Raw genomic sequence first — 16,411 nt, forward strand, 5'->3', positions numbered from 1 at the left:
TCCCTGCCACCTACACACACGACAATGACAATAGCAGTGATGCTATTACTGTGTAACTCCAGTAGGGCAACAACTGAAAAATAGCGCACTTGGTAGTGTGTACCGGTGCTCGACCAGTCGGCGTAAGCCAACATCACCGAACGGTTGATTGTCAAGGGCAATGAATACCATTACCTTGGCTTTAATGGATTTCACCTTTTGAGTTGTCTCGCTGAAATGTTCTTGCTCTTTCAAATGACTGCTCGACTTGTTGACTGCTCGATCCACACAGTAGACATTGTGGGCTAGGTTATAAATGCTGTGTTGCACGGTTTTGCACATCGGCGTTAAACTAGACATCGGCCGATACTGATGTTGGCATTTTTAGCTAATATCGTCCGATTCCGATATGTTCACCGATATATTGTGCATCCCTAATTACTGCATTGTTGGGGTTAGAGCTAGCAAGAAAGGCATTTCACTGTACTTGTGCATGTGATATTAAAACTTGAAACTAGTGCGAAATCATAGTGTCATTCATACTTAATTTAATAATATGCCTAGGCTATATAGTAGTGAGTCTTCTAGGTTATCTAAAAGGTGATATTTCCTTGCCTATTATAATTTTTACCGTATAGACAATGAACCAATGGATTTTGACTACATCAAATAACAGTTGTGGAATGTGTAAGCTATATCAGACTTTTTAGGCAGAGCCCAACCATTTGAAATGATGGGATATTAAGATGGACACGATATGGCATGAAGATAATTAAGATAGAGAAGGCATTTAAATCCCCTGTTAACCTAACCTACACAGGGAAATGGTGCGGTGCAGGAAAGTTTAAGGAAACACACAGGAAGTGGAGATGGAAGATAGTAGAATAGGGTAGAGGTTTAAAAATAGAAGCAGTAAAAGATACCCCTCAACTTAAAATAAGCAGAGCGTAGCCAACAAAGCTGTCTGCCTGGCTGGCATATGAATGAGCCTGGTAGGAAATGTGTCAGAGCTGCTCACTGAGGGTGGCTGAAGAGACTAGTGCCTGTCAGAACTCTAACTACTGTATAGGCCTACTGCAATGTACGATATGTGAGTGGGGGTTACCAAGCAAGCACTAGAAATCATACTCATCAATCAGATCTATCAACCTTAATGTGACACACAATAATACACAGTTTAAGTACGTCAAAGTAAGAACACACCCCCTCTAGCGACCACACCAAGGAATGCACATCTAAGGAGAAATCAAGCATTTTAAACAACAGCGGAAAGCATTCATTAACAAACCAGGAAGTTCAACACCATATATGTATATGCTCCATACTTATCACCGGTGGCACATCGTCAACGCACAAAAAAAATAAGGAAATAACAAGATGCTGGGACAGATCCCCAAGAATCAAATCAAATCAAAGTTTATTTGTCACGTGCGCCGAATACAACAGGTGTAGACCTTACAGTGAAATGCTTACTTACAGGCTCTAACCAATAGTGCAAAAAAGGTATTAGGTGAACAATACGTAGGTAAAAATATAAAACAACAGTAAAAAGACAGGCTATATACAGTAGCGAGGCTATAAAAGTAGCGAAGCTACATACAGACACTGGTTAGTCAAGATCCCCCAAAGGCGGCCAAGAAGGGGAAACACACTCCACTGTGCCTGCGAGGATAGGACAGGGCAGGGCTAGGCAGCTGAACACTTCTGCCTAGAGACCCAGAGAGAAATGAGATGCTCATAAAACATGCATGGTGTGAAACCAGGGTCAGCAGGCTAGGCAACCAGGGTTCTGTTGCACCCTGTCTTCACCCAGGCCGGAAATGGAAAGGCAATAAGGGGCCTTCTGTGGCATGTGGAACTGCCTCCTTAGCCACGGTAACAATCTGAGCCATTAAGCTGTGTGGCGACACAGAAACAAGGACCTTGGTGGAGGAAGTGTAGTTTATTCAGTGTCTTCTCATTTGACGGGGTATTAAAAATGTCTTTAAAATACCTTGCTTTTAACCCTTTGCTTACCTTTAGATTTACCCCAGTAGTTTATATTCAGCGTGTCATTGCACTCCAACGTTGGTTGCCATAAGCTGACATCGGCCATGTATTCTGAGTATTATGCAAGCTTTGTATTTGAGAGGGTTCAAGTGAAGTGCTCCGAAAATGTATCTTGTAACATCCAGATAGACATCTACATTAGATTTTCTGCTTATTTTTTCAGAAAATATTTTGTCTAGTTCATACAACGGTAGGGCCTATACCTTGAGTGTGTCATGACAGTACTATATTACCTGTGACAGTACTGTGTTACCTGTGACAGTACTATATTACCTGAGTGGATTCTGTAGTTCCCACCAGAGCCCTTGCTTCCCTCTGGCATCATGCTCTTCATCCTGAACGCCTCCTCTGGGTGGTTGAAGCGGAAAAATACTGACTGGCCAAAACACAGCATACAGCCTGTAAAAGAAAACATGGGAGGTTGAGAAAGCAGCATTTGTGATGGAGGTGGTTCAGTGAACCATGCATGCATGACGAGTAACTTTGCCTGAGACCTAAAGACTTGCATTAACTCCCCAAGGCCAGGCTTGTCACATTGATATCTGTCATCTGTATCTTCAGTTCATCAGCTTTAGCTTCAACTGATATTGCCTCTGTAATATATGAGTGAAACACATCCAATATAAGTCTGGACAGTGTTACTGGAAATATACTTGATCTTTTCATCATCAGTCATTACAAGTCACTGGGGTCTGGCAGATTGATAAGGTGGTGAGGGGTTTGATAGACATTGCGTAACAACAGGATATGAAAGTAACTCACTTCTATGTAAGCATTGCGCATTGCCTTGTGAGTGAAGACCATAGATTTAGTTTTATCTCTATGGAAAAGACTCTGTGCTTGTAGTGCCTATTCTGATCGATTTAAAGCCTTGTTTGAAAAATCTGAAACATTCTAATTCAGTCCTGTATGCTACTAACTAAAAGTAATCAGGAGAAAGCAAAGATTGATACTGTACTGTCCAAATACAGTCCCATTATACAGTGAATAGCTGAAAATATATTTTAGATTGAGATAAATAGAGGGTGGTCTGTTAACTGATACCTGTCATCAGCAACCAGAGAACCTGGGGGTAAAAAGGCTTTCATGGAAACTTTTCAATCAGAGCACTATCATTGTACAGTGGGCGAGATCCAGATGCACCATATTCCCTTTAGAGTGCACTACTTTTAACCAGGGCCCATAGGGCCCTGTTCAGAAGTAGTGCACTATATAGGGAATAGGATTTCACTTGGGATGCATAGTGTGTACAATGCAGCCAGATGCCTTTTTATTCCATGGCAGTGGGGAAAAACAGTTGATTACTTCACAGGCTCTGACAGGACAGGAAGTGATTAGGACACAAACACAGGCACAGCTGAATTACCGTGGTAACTATCACATCAGTGTAGGGAGATGAGATGACGCCAATGCAGCGGAGAAGCAGATACATTTCTTTTATGTCGACAGAGTTGAGCTTAGCTTTAATTGTTTGACTAATGGGAACATTTTTAAAGTTTCAAGCCCTTTCTATAATATATGATGTTTATGTCCACATTTGATAATAAAATATATGAAATTAACATCTCTGGGGAGGCAAACATAAAAACAAGCGATGTGATGGGTAGTACTGAGACGTATTACATTTTATAACAATATTACTTAAGATTGTAGAGGAGAGCGCCACATCAACTGAATATCTGTCTGTACACGCTCTCTGTTCTTCTTCAGGAGACAGAGGTTGTGCGTTTTGGCAGGCCTGAGTCACAGCCAAGGAGAACAGAGGCATGGCTTTGACCTGCATCAACACGATTTGAGGGAGGGAAAACTCAATCACGCCCAGTGTCAGTCCCACCCTTCAAATGAAATAGCCCCGGGCTACAGCCCTCGCACACTGTAAGCCAACTCAACCTCACAACTCATTGGCTATTCAGAGAGCACACACGCACTGTACAGACTTGATCCAAAGTATTAATAGCATAGATGTTGCACATCATACCATCAGGGTCATCAGGCAGGAAAACATGTAAAAATTGCAAAGCGAGGAAGAAAAACACACTGTTATGTGTGATTGCAATTACTTTATGTGGTTGTATCTGACACCACAAATGAAGTTCCAAAGGGGAAAATAAAATAAAATCTTTAAAAGTATGTAGTCTGTGCAGAATGCAGATACGAACTGTGAATGCAGAACTGTTTCGGTCACCCACAGCAGAAAAATCCTGTCAGGCTAACATGGCCTTGTTTACTTTACCCAATACAGCTGTACAGCTCTATTGGAATACAGGCAGTGGACGAAGAAGCGTTATACTTGGTTGCTGATGTTAGAAGAAGGAGACTGGTTCTCCTGTTGTTTTCATCACATGCTGAACTTGCCATTCACTGACTGTTTGCCTCTGTTCTGCCCTTTCTCTTATCCCTTAGGGACTGATCCAAAGATCTCGGCAACCGTAGGACCTCGTGTGCCTCTCTGTCTGTGGCTTCCGGTGAGGGTTAACTAAAAGAGTCTGCTGCACCAGAAAGAAAGCACACACGCACCCATAAACGGACATACATTAAAATCTGATCAAATTTGATTTGTCACATGCTTCACTAAACAGGTGAAATGCTTACTTACGGGCCCTTCCCGGCAATGCAGAAAAAAAAGAGAAATACTCAAAAAACTAATAACACAACAAATAAATACACAATGAGTAACGATAAACACACATTACATACACACTCCTGCGCACACACCACAGGCCCAGGGCAAAGGGGTAACGGTGCCCCATCCTGATGCCTCTACAGCTGAGCAGTGACGCGACAGGCCATCAGGGATCAGACAGGCAGGATGAGGCAGCAAACCACACAAAGAGCTGCTCGTTTACACCATTTCCAAGCTACAGAAGTGTGTGTGTGTGTGTGTGTGTGTGTGTGTGTGTGTGTGTGTGTGTGTGTGTGTGTGTGTGTGTGTGTGTGTGTGTGTGTGTGTGTGTGTGTGTGTGTGTGCGCGCTCATAAGCCTATAACCAGAAGTGGACAACACACTGGACAAGCACAGGCATCAAACTGGGTCTGAGTCAAGGACATGACAAGTTCAAGAATTTCCAATCTCTCTCAACAACCGTTGAATAGCTAGCTAGGGCGAACCTTGAAGTATGACTCATAAGAATAATTCATTTCTGATCGTTTTTCTTTACTCAGAGGGAGGAGAGCAAAACCATTACATCTAGCCATGGTTGATCATATCAATGCAAGGAAAATATTGCAAAATAACCGAATGATTTGTTAAGTGAGAGTTAGTGTACAGACAAAAACATTCTGAAGATCTTCCTACAATACAACAGCAGCATAAATGGCTAGTCAGTAGCCACCTGCAGTGACAGGACAGGGTCATTATCTGTGAACCACATCAATGTCAATTAAGACTCATCAATTCAGCCATTACAGACCTAATTATATTGATGGATCCCTTGGCATAGGGAAACACTAATCAACAGTATGTGACTATAGATTTAACACAATTTGCCATGGGGTAAAGAGAAAAATATATAGTTTTATAGCTAATCTCATGCTATTCCACAGATTTTGCCATGAAGATAAGAGAGAATGTTGCTATTTTAAAGCTAATTTCCTGCAATTCTGCACATTTTGCCATGGGGCAGAGAGGAAAATGTGCAGTTTTATTGCGTATCATGCTATTCTATACATTTTGCCATGAGGCTGAGAGATTTAGCATTTTTAAAGATTAGAGGTAAAATATCCAGTACCAGTCAAAAATTTGGACACACCTACTCATTCAAGGGTTTTTCTTTATTTTTAATATTTTCTACATTGTAGAATAATAGTAAGACATCAGAACTATGAAAGTGTTAAACAAATGTATATTTGAGATTCTTCAAAGTCGCCGCCCTTTGCCTTGATGACAGCTTTGCACACTCTTGGCATTCTCTCAACCAGCTTCAACAGTCTTGAAGGAGTTCCCACATATGCTGAGCAATTGTTGGCTGTTTTTCCTTTACTCTGCGGTCCAACTCCACTCATCCCAAAGCATCTCAATTGGGTTGAGGTTGGGTGATTGTGGAGGCTAGGTCATCTGATGCCGCACTCCATCACTCTCCTTCTTTGTCAAATAGCCCTTACACAGCCTGGACGTGTGTTTTGGGTCATTTTCCTGTTGAAAAACAAATGATAGTTCCACTAAGCGCAAACCAGATGGGATGGCGTATTGCTGCAGAATGCTGTGGTAGTCATGCTGGTTAAGTGTGCCTCGAATTCTAAATAAATCACAGACATTGTCACCAGCAAAGCACCGCCACACCATCACACCTCCTCCTCCATGCTTCACGGTGGGAACCACACATGCGGAGATCATCCATTCACCTACTCTGCATCTTACAAAGACACGGTGGTTGAAAAATCTCAAATTTGGACTCATCAGACCAAAGGACAGATTTCCACCGGGCTAATATCCATTGCGCATGTTGCTTGGCCCAAGCAAGTTTCTTCCTCTTTTTGGTGTCCTTTAGTAGTGGTTTCTTTGCATCAATTTTACCATGAAGGCCTGATTCTCACAGTCTCCTCTGAACAGTTGATGTTGAGGTGTGTCGGATACTTGAACTCTGTGAAGCATTTATTTGGGCTGCAATCTGAGGTGCAGTTAACTCTAATGAACTTATCCTCCACAGCATGAGAGCCAGTTTCATCATAGTGCTTGATGGTTTTTCCGACTGCACTTGAAGTTCTTGAAATGTTCCAGATTGACTGACCTTCATGTCTTAAAGTAATGATGGACTGTCATTTCTCTTTGCTTATTTGAGCTGTTGTTGCCATAATATGGACTTGGTCTTTTACCAAATAAGGCTATCTTCTGTATACCACCCCTACCTTGTCACAACACAACTGATTGGCTCAAACGCATTAAGAAGGAAAGAAATTCCACAAATGAACTTTTAACAAGACACACCTGTTATTTTAAATGCATTCCAGGTGACTACCTCATGAAGCTGGTTGAGAGAATGCCAAGCATGTGCAAAGCTGTCATCAAGGCAAAGGGTGGCTACTTTGAAGAATCTCAAATAGAAAATATATTTTGATTTGTTTAACACTTCTTTGGCTACTACATGACTCCATATGTGTTATTTCATTGTTTTGACATCTTCACTATTATTCTACAATGTAGAAAATAGTAAAAATAAAGAAAACCCCTGGAATGAGTAGGTGTGTCCAAACTTTTGACTGGTGCTGTAGGTGTGTTACCTTTTTTTTTTGCTCAATCTGATTGGGTGGACCTGGCTCCCCAGTGGGTGGGCCTGGGCCTCAGGCCTACCACTGCCTAAGTCTGGGGAAATTCCCTGACTGGAATCATAAATTAGATTAAGCACGCAGGTCTAATCAGAATACGGGACACATAGAATAGCATGCTGTGATTCTCATGCCTTGTTTTCATAATTAACTATCTTTCACAACAAATAGTCATTGAGTGAGTCAATACCGTTAGCAAGATCCCCAGGCAATCACTATGCTGGAATTCAATAAATCTAGCAGTCATCTGTTGCAGATATAATTACTGTACAGAGAAATAGATAAATGGAGAACGTCTTTAGAGACATACAGATGGATTGATGGTGGTAACACATTGAGCATGAATCATTTGTTGGTTTGGCGTTACAACAGACCAACATACTAAGAAGCGTCTACATTTGCATCTTGTCATCAGATTTACCTGGATGTGAACATGTGTCTGGAGACTGGAGGTTTCCATACTTAACTTAATCTCTTCATTCACAATTTCTCTGTATTAAGAGTAGGGCCCAGAGTATATCCAAACCATTTGACCTGACCGGGGAAAACGCAGGGCACTAAGTAATGAGCAACCTACTAAGACCTGAGTATAAATTATTGATATGATAAGTGATTGTGTGGATGTTGCTAATATTTTGGCATCACAACACTGAAGTGTGAGAGGCCTCCCCTATGTAAATACCCTCAGGTTGTGAGCTCCTCAGTGCAGCACCTCCCTTCACTTCCATGCCCTTTTCATGCTGTCCCACCATGCTTTTGTCTAGGGGCTCCTCCTCAGCTTATTTCTACTGAGACAGAGCTGTTGAGCAAATGTCAATCTACTGACTATTAACCAGACCGATTATACCAAATCAGAACACAGATAGATACCTAACCCAACTCCCTAGGTGGTCCGTGGAGATCTCCACTAGAGCACTTCCATAACACTGTAGGGGTCACATTCCCATTGGACATTCCCTAGTCAATCACCTTTGGTTAATCACAGGAGAGGACAGAGTATAGGCAGCGAGGGCACTAAACCAGTGACAGGGTTGTAGAATAGATCCTTGGGTGATCATGTTCCCCTATAAGGATCTCCACTCCAGGGGCAGACTGGCCATCTGGTACTTCTGGCAAATGCCAGTTGGGCTGGTCCATTTTTAGACCAGTCGGTCTGCCTAACATTTTTTTGTGTGCAAAATTATCATTAGCTGGCTAAAAATGGGCCGGTGTGGGGGCCTCAATGGGAAAAATGGCCCGGTGTGGGGGCCTCAAGGAAAATAATGGGCAGGTGTGTTACATGCTGAACACACCACTCGCGTCGCGTGCGTGAGCGTGAGCGTTGCAAAATAAATTTACACATGCATGTCATTCAATCATTGCACCCACACCGCTCACGCGCGCCAATGAGTGTCTGTGTTGCCAAGCACTAAAATAGAAGTCAGTTCCATTTGTGATGCTGAACGCGGTGCAAGTCCTGCCACTCCCATCTCCTCATTGGTTTATAGATGCAGATACCCACGTGCCATCTCCTCATTGGTTATACCCACGTGGGTGATTGAAAGATGAACTGAGGTCGGTCGTGGTAATATACCAATGAAAGTTAGATGCCAATCGCCATATAAAGTCCAAAGAAAAAGCCCGGAAAGAGGAGAGATGACTAGAAATGATTCGGTTGACCGTTTTATGTGTGGATTAATTGTGACAGTGTGGAGGACCTTGTGCATTTCAGGTAAAATAACAACTCAACGTTTATATCCTAGGACAAATTAGCTGGCAACAGCAAGCTAGCTAAATAGGACAAATTATCTAGCAACTGCAAGCGTCCGGTTTGGGTATGTTGTTAGAAATGCCAGGGCCCCAGCTCATCTCATGCTCCCAAGTGGCGCAGCGGTCTAAGGCACTGCATCTCAGTGCTAGAGGCATCACTACAGACTCTGGTTTGATTCCAGGCTGTATCACAACCAGCCGTGATTGGGAGTCCCATAGGGCAGCGCACAATTGGCCCAGTGTCATCCGGGTTAGGGTTTGGCGGTGTAGGCTGTCATTGTAAATAAGAATTTGTTCTTAACTGACTTGCCTACTTAAATAAAGGTTAAATTAATAAAATAAATAAAAAATGTAATCCCTCCATATGTTTTCAGCTCTCCTCAGATTTGAAGTGAAGAACCCTTTCACCAGAGACAAGCATCTCATGGATTCCAATAAGAGCTGGGATTAAGAGCAATATTTCCTTACTCTGTTCAGTAGAAGGCTGAGCTTAAAAAAAAACTCACCTCTGATCTCCAAACAGCACGAGAGTGCAACGTTTATTCAAGTTCTTTGCTAAAACGACCTGACAGTAAAATATGACACGTTGCCATTTGTATAATTAAAATTCATGACGTCATTTGGGAGAGGACACGGTTCAATGGTAAATGAAAAAAAACCTTCACAGAAAATAATGAATTGGGGTTGTTGGAAGAGAACGGGACTGGCGGGTGCGCAGCCAAGATCCTCACAGTTAATCAGCGAGATTGATTCTCTCAACATCGCGAGGCAGAGTTCTCCTTTACCACTTCATTAATGGCAGAAGTCGTGGGTTCTCATCACAGTGAGTGCACTTGGGGAATGGCTCCAACGTACATCTTTCTTATCTCGTATGGGGCTGTCTCTGCAAGTTACCATATTCACGTTATTCAATTACAACCAAAAAGTGAACCATGTAGCCTACTCAAGAATAAGACGGGTGATTTGACATGACTATATTTTCAATATTCTAAACCGAAAAGCACAGATGGGGTTGTCTGAGATGGGCGTGGATATGTCTTTACTGCAAGGGCACTTTGACACAACTAGAAGTGACACGAAAGAGCACAGACCATTATTCCCTGAAAACACCTTGGCACTGGCAGGGATTCAAATCTCCAGGAAATTACAGACCCTGTTCTGCAAGGACAACAGCATCACCTCAAGAGATATTATTTCATGAAAAACTGGTAGATGAAAGTAACCATAGGAGAAGGTTGGGTTGGCATACCTGGAGGGTAGGTACTACACTGTATTATATCACGGTAGTGTCACATTTAGACCACATTCCCTGGAGTTAAACCCTTGCTTGAACCTTGTCAAGCAACAATATGAAAGCATTTACCTATCATCATTTTAATGTAGCATAGCTAGCCAAAAATAACTTAATTATTAAGCCTTGGAAAGTGAGCCATTGGGGCCACTGAAATAAGATATAGGAAACTTGGCTGATAGCAAATACTTGGAATTCTGATAACGTGAGGGCATGTATGAAAAAATAGCAATCAGCTGAGAAGTTTCAGTTGGCTTCAACAAAGAAATACTTCCTTTGACCCTCCGTCTGTGAGTAACCTGAACTTCTATAAGACCAAATGTATTTACATTCCTTTACTATTAGTTAACTATTTAAGCGTTGACAATTTCACGTTTTACTGTTTCATCATAAAACACAGAAGAGCCGACACTAAACCTAGAGTGTCAGACATCTCTAAAGCAGAGGACATACTGGACAAAGGGATGCCTAAAAAGTAAGCAAGACAGTTGCCATGGCATTGTTGTGTTTTACTGCTTAAGGAAAGGCCAGACACTTTCAAGCTCACCAGTTAATCACTCAATGCTTTAGCCAATGCAGAGGACATAAAGTGCAGCCACACATACCAAAAGATAGAGAGGAGATTCACAGAAAAGCAGTGGAAGTTCATCTGAGAAGAGCAAGTTCCCAATATGTCCATTCTATTTTCACCAACATAACGGAGTTGGCATATCCAAAATAACTGAGTTGGATGTCAGCCTACTTTTTAAAGAGGTTAAAGGTAGCCTATCCAGCAATACCCGATGAGAAAGTACATTTTAAGCTTGTGAATAATAAAATTAATGATGGTGTCAGTAAGTATTTTGGTAAGATACACTGCTGTTAATTTGGTGCTAAAATAAGTATAACACAGTCAACCATCTACAGTATATTGCATTTGACACCACTGATACGGATTTCAGGCTTCCTCTTCATATACTTTCATAATTGAGAAATGTATTCATTAACATTTATCCCAGATACAATATCTTGAAACTATCTGCCACCCTCTGTGAGAGGCATAATGAGGTGTGAGGGGGTCTAGTAACAGATGTGCACTGAACGTACTCTCACCCTCACCTCCTTTTGCCGGAACATCATAAGACAATAAATACTCCTGCTGGTCATGTCAGTGAAACAGATGGCTATGGGTTATTTCTCTATCCATGCTATGTGGACATGGCCTCACAAACAGAGGAGTCCAGGTCCCACCAAGCATGAGCAGGAGGATATGGGGCTCACCGAGCTGAAAAAAAAAGGAGGGAATTGTATGACAGCCTGATGCTTGTTTGCAGAGGGGGTGCACCTCATGTCTCTTTACTTCCTATGCATACAATGGGGGTCAATGCAATGTGTCAGAAATGACAGAATGTTGGACGGGGGAGTTTTGAGTGGGCTTGCTAATATGAGAATAGACTGCATCTAGATTCTACACAGGGTTAACAGCATGCTTAGGTCACATCGACCAGGAATAGAAATGTAACCGTAAACAGGCATCCGGTGACCATGACAAAATGAAAAGGGATCACTGCAGTGTCATAGTGGGGGATTTGGCTAGAGATTTCACCCATGTATGTTTTTCTGTCTGTAAATTGAACTCAAGTGGATGAGGAAGTTCAGTGGAATAAACAATACTACTGCAGAAATATGAGATGAAAGTCATCTTAAAAGTTGACAAATATAAATATATATATATATATATATATATATATATATATAAAATATGTGATTGTTTTGTTTGTAACATATATATATATATAACAAAACAATCACATATTTTGTGCGGAACCACAAAATAATACAATAGATCAATGTTATTTTACTGGTGCAATAGTGCTGGTATATCATTTTTTTTTTTACAATATCAATATACGTTATTGAGAATACTTTGTATCATATATGCATGATTCGAGATTAGGGTAAAATGTATAATTTGAATGTTACAATGTTATACCTACTGTATAACGTCACCCATCTACTGTAGCGAATCAAGAGACTCGCTTTCGGTTTGTGGGCCACAATTGATGATTAATCAATTGCAAAAAAAATGGTAGATATAACACACAATTGAAATACTCTACAGCATACACATTACCTTTAATTCTGAGAAAAAAAACGTACTTTAAATGCAAATGAAAGTCCTCTTGCCCTCCGCTGTTAACATCGCAGCTGCTCCTTTAAAATGAGCCACGTGTTTTTCCTGAACGGCAAATGATTGTTGAAGAACTAGAAAGCGTTAATGCGGGCTTGTCTTGACGACTCTTTTGTTACGGTAATATTTATCAGTATTCTTCCACAGGCTACTCACATAGGTTACGTTATGTTTTCACAAAGAGCGCTCTCCACCTGCCTTCTAGTGGAGCCAGCAGAAAAGTGAGTTAATCCAACGCGTAGGGATACAATCCATTTCAGTGAAATATTTAGCGTTACAATTCGTTGTTGTCTATTGTTCCTTCTAACGCAGCCTCGTGTATTGCCCTATTTCACAGTCAGTCACTATCGCAGTTGGCTACACGCGCATGATTGTTTCATGGTGACTCCTGGCAGCGGGAGAGATGGTTGGTGTTGAAACCGCAGCTGTCTCCGACACAGGCTCAAACTAATATCCACACCAGAGAGAAAGAGAAAAGGGGTTGGTGTAGGTGGGGGGGGGGCAGTAACCCTGAGTCAGAGCTCCTTTGTGCAATCCCAAATCTGTGTCGTCTGAATCAACCTCACCCATTTCCTCCAATAGTAGTTGTGTATCCTCTGACTCTGTCTGACTGACTACTAGGTTAGTCATGGCATGACTTTCTTTTAATGATACACTACATGGCCAAAAGTATGTGGACACCTGCTTGACAAACGTCTCATTCCAAAATCGTGGCCATTAAGATGGAGATGTTGGAACATAGCTGTTGGGAATTGCTTCCATTCAGCCACAAGAGCACTAGGGAGGTCGGGCACGGATGTTGGGTGATTAGGCCTGGCTCGCAGTCGGCGTTCCAATTCATCCCAAAGGTGTTGTGTTGATGTCAGGGCTCTGTGCAGGCCAAGTTCTTCCACACCGATTTCGACAAACCATTTCTGTATGGACCTCGCTTTGTGCACGGGGGCATTGTTATGCTGAAACAGGAAAGTGCCTTCCAACAAAGTTGGAAGCACAGAATCGTCTAGAATGTCATTGCATGCTGTAGCGTTAAGATTTCTCTTCCCAGGAATTAAGGGGCCTAGCACGAACCATGAAAAACAGTCCCAGACCGTTATTCCTCCTCCACCAAACTTTACAGTTGGCACTATGCATTAGGGCAGGAAGCGTTCTCCTGGCATCCGCCAAACCCAGATTTGTCCATCGGACTGCCGGATGGTGAAGCGTGATTCATCACTTCAGAGAACGCATTTCCACTGCTCCATCGTCCACTGGCGGCTGCTCGGACATGGAAACCCATTTCATGAACTCCCGACGAACAGTTCTTGTGCTGACGTTGCTTCCAGAGGCAGTTTGAAACTCGGTAGTGAGTCTTGCAACCAAGGACAGATCATTTTTTACTCGCTACGTGCTTCAGTCCTGTTCTGTGAGCTTGTGTGGCCTACCACTTCGCGGCTGAGTGATGTATGTGATGTATTGAAAATCAAGAGGTTTCCTCCCAATCAGGTTGCAATACTGCAGTGTGCCTGAGAGCACGGTCAAGTTTACTGTGGTAACAAATAATTCACTACAGTCCCACAGGAACACATGGTTATTTCTAGATCGAAGTGTTTAGAAAAGGTGCACATTTTAATTTACTGCATGGATTTCTTGACTCTAATACTCCCTTCTTAATCGATTTGGGTTTGTAAGTGCTGGTTGCACACTTAGCAAATAGGCATCAATCTTTGGCTTTAAATGTATACATGTGCATTGGTTAGTCCAGGATTGTAGTGGAGTCCCTCTCAACGACGAAATAAATATCACAAATACTCTTTGCTATGGGCCTCCCGAGTGGCGCAGCGGTCTAAGGCACTGCATTGCAGTGCTAGAGGCGTCACTACAGATCCGGGTTCGATCCCGGGCTATGTCGCAGCTGGCCGCGACCGGGAGACCCATGAGGCTGGGCACAATTGGCCCAGCGTCTTCTGGGTTAGGGGAGGGTTTGGCCAGCTGAGATGTCCTTGTCCCATCGCGCTCTAGCAACTCCTGTGGCGGGCCGGGCGCATGCATGCTGACATGGTCGTCAGTTGGACAGTGTTTCCTCCGACACATTGGTGCGACTGGCTTCCGGGTTAAGTGAGCAGTGCGGCTTGGCAGGGTAGTGTTTCGGAGAATGCATGGCTCTCGACCTTTACCTCTCCTGAGTCTGTACGAGAGTTGCAGCAATGGGACAATATTTTTTTAATTTAACTTTTATTTCACTAGACAAGTTACAAATTCTTATTTACAATGACGGCCTACCCCGGCCAAACCCTAACGATGCTGGGCCAATTGTGAGCCCAGCATCGTCCGTCCATGTATATATTTTCTACATTGTAGAATAATAGTGAAGACATCAAAACTATGAAATAACACATATGGCAAGTCAGTTCTTATTTACAACGCCAAAAGGCAAAAGGCCTCCTGCGGATTCGGGGGCTGGGAATAAATAAAAAAATATATAGGACAAAACACACATTTACATTTACGTCATTTAGCAGACGCTCTTATCCAGAGCGACTTACAAATTGGTGCATTCACCTTAAGATATCCAGTGGAACAACCACTTTACAATAGTACATCTATATCTTTTTTGGGGGGGGTTAGAAGGATTACTATATCCTATCCCAGGTATTCCTTAAAGAGGTGGGGTTTCAGGTGTCTACGGAAGGTCACGGCAAGAGAGACCACACAACACTACATAAATAGAGACCTAAGACATCATGTACTAACCAAAAAAGTGTTAAACAAATCAGAATATATTTTATATTTGAGATTATTCAAAGTAGTCACCCTTTGCCTTCATGACAGCTTTGCACACTCTTGGCATTCTCTCAACCAGCTTCATGAGGTAGTCACCTGGTATGCATTTCAATTAACAGGTGTGCCTTGTTAAAAGTTAATTTGTGGAATTTCCTTCCTTCTTAATGTGTTTGAGCCAATCAGTTGTTTTGTGACAAGATAGGGGTGGTATACAGAAGATAGCCCTGTTTGGTAAAAGACCAAGTCCATATTATGGCAAGAACTGCTCAAATAAGCAAATAGAAACAACAGTCCATCATTACTTTAATTAAGACATGAAGGTCAGTCAATCTGGAAAATTTCAAGAACTTTGAAAGTTTCTTCAAGTGCATTTGCAAAAACCATCAAGTGCTATGATGAACCTGGCTCTCATGAGGACCGCCACAGGAAAGGAAGACCCAGAGTTACCTCTGCTGCGGAGGATACGTTCATTAGAGTTACCAGCCTTAGAAATTGCAGCCCAAATAAATGCTTCACAGAATTCCAGTAACAGACACATCTCAACACTAACTGGTCAGAGGAGACTGTGTGAATCAGGCCTTCATGGTCTAATTGCTGCAAGTAACCACTGCTAAAGGACACCAATAATAAGTAGAGACTTGCTTAGGCCAAGAAACATGAGCAATTGACATTAGACCGGTGGAAATCTGTCCTTTGGTCTGATGAGTCCAAATTTGAGATTGGAGGAGGAATTGTGATGGTGTGGGGGTGCTTTGCTGGTGACACTGTTGTGATTTATATAGAATTCAAGGCACACTTAACCAGCATGGCTTCTGCAGCGATACGCCATCCCATCTGGTTTGCACTTAGTGGGACTATCATTTGTTTTTCAACAGGACAATGACCCAACACACCTCCAGGCTGTATAAGGGCTATTTGACCAAGAAGGAGAGTGATGGAGTGCTGCATTAGATGACCTGGTGTCAACAATCACCCGACATCAACCCAATTGAGATGGTTTGGGATGAGTTGGACCGCAGAGTGAACGAAAAGCAGCGATCAAGTGCTCAGCATATGTGGGAACTCCTTCAAGACTGTTGGAAAAGCATTCCAGGTGAAGCTGGTTGAGAGAATGCCAAGCGTGTGCAAAGCTGTCGTCAATGCAAAGGGTGG

General features: G+C 42.4%; 1 protein-coding gene across 19 annotated transcripts in view; it reads right to left on the reverse strand.

Moving 5' to 3' along the window:
* phldb1b (pleckstrin homology-like domain, family B, member 1b) overlaps positions 1–16,411 on the reverse strand; it is a 101,639-nt gene that overhangs the window by 55,664 nt on the left and 29,564 nt on the right. For 16 of the 19 annotated variants that reach the window (XM_082956270.1, XM_082956276.1, XM_045724477.2 and 13 more), the window contains exon 5: positions 2,302–2,427. In XM_082956270.1, the coding sequence (XP_082812396.1) occupies positions 2,302–2,427 (126 nt within the window). Of the gene's footprint in view, positions 1–2,301; positions 2,428–12,442; positions 12,990–16,411 lie in introns of those variants that run through there. The other 3 variants (XM_082956284.1, XM_082956282.1, XM_082956281.1) reach the window with 3 other exon arrangements.

This window comes from Salmo salar, chromosome 09 (assembly GCF_965601325.2).
Source record: "Salmo salar chromosome 09, fSalSal1, whole genome shotgun sequence".
NCBI classification, from domain to species: Eukaryota; Metazoa; Chordata; class Actinopteri; order Salmoniformes; family Salmonidae; genus Salmo; species Salmo salar.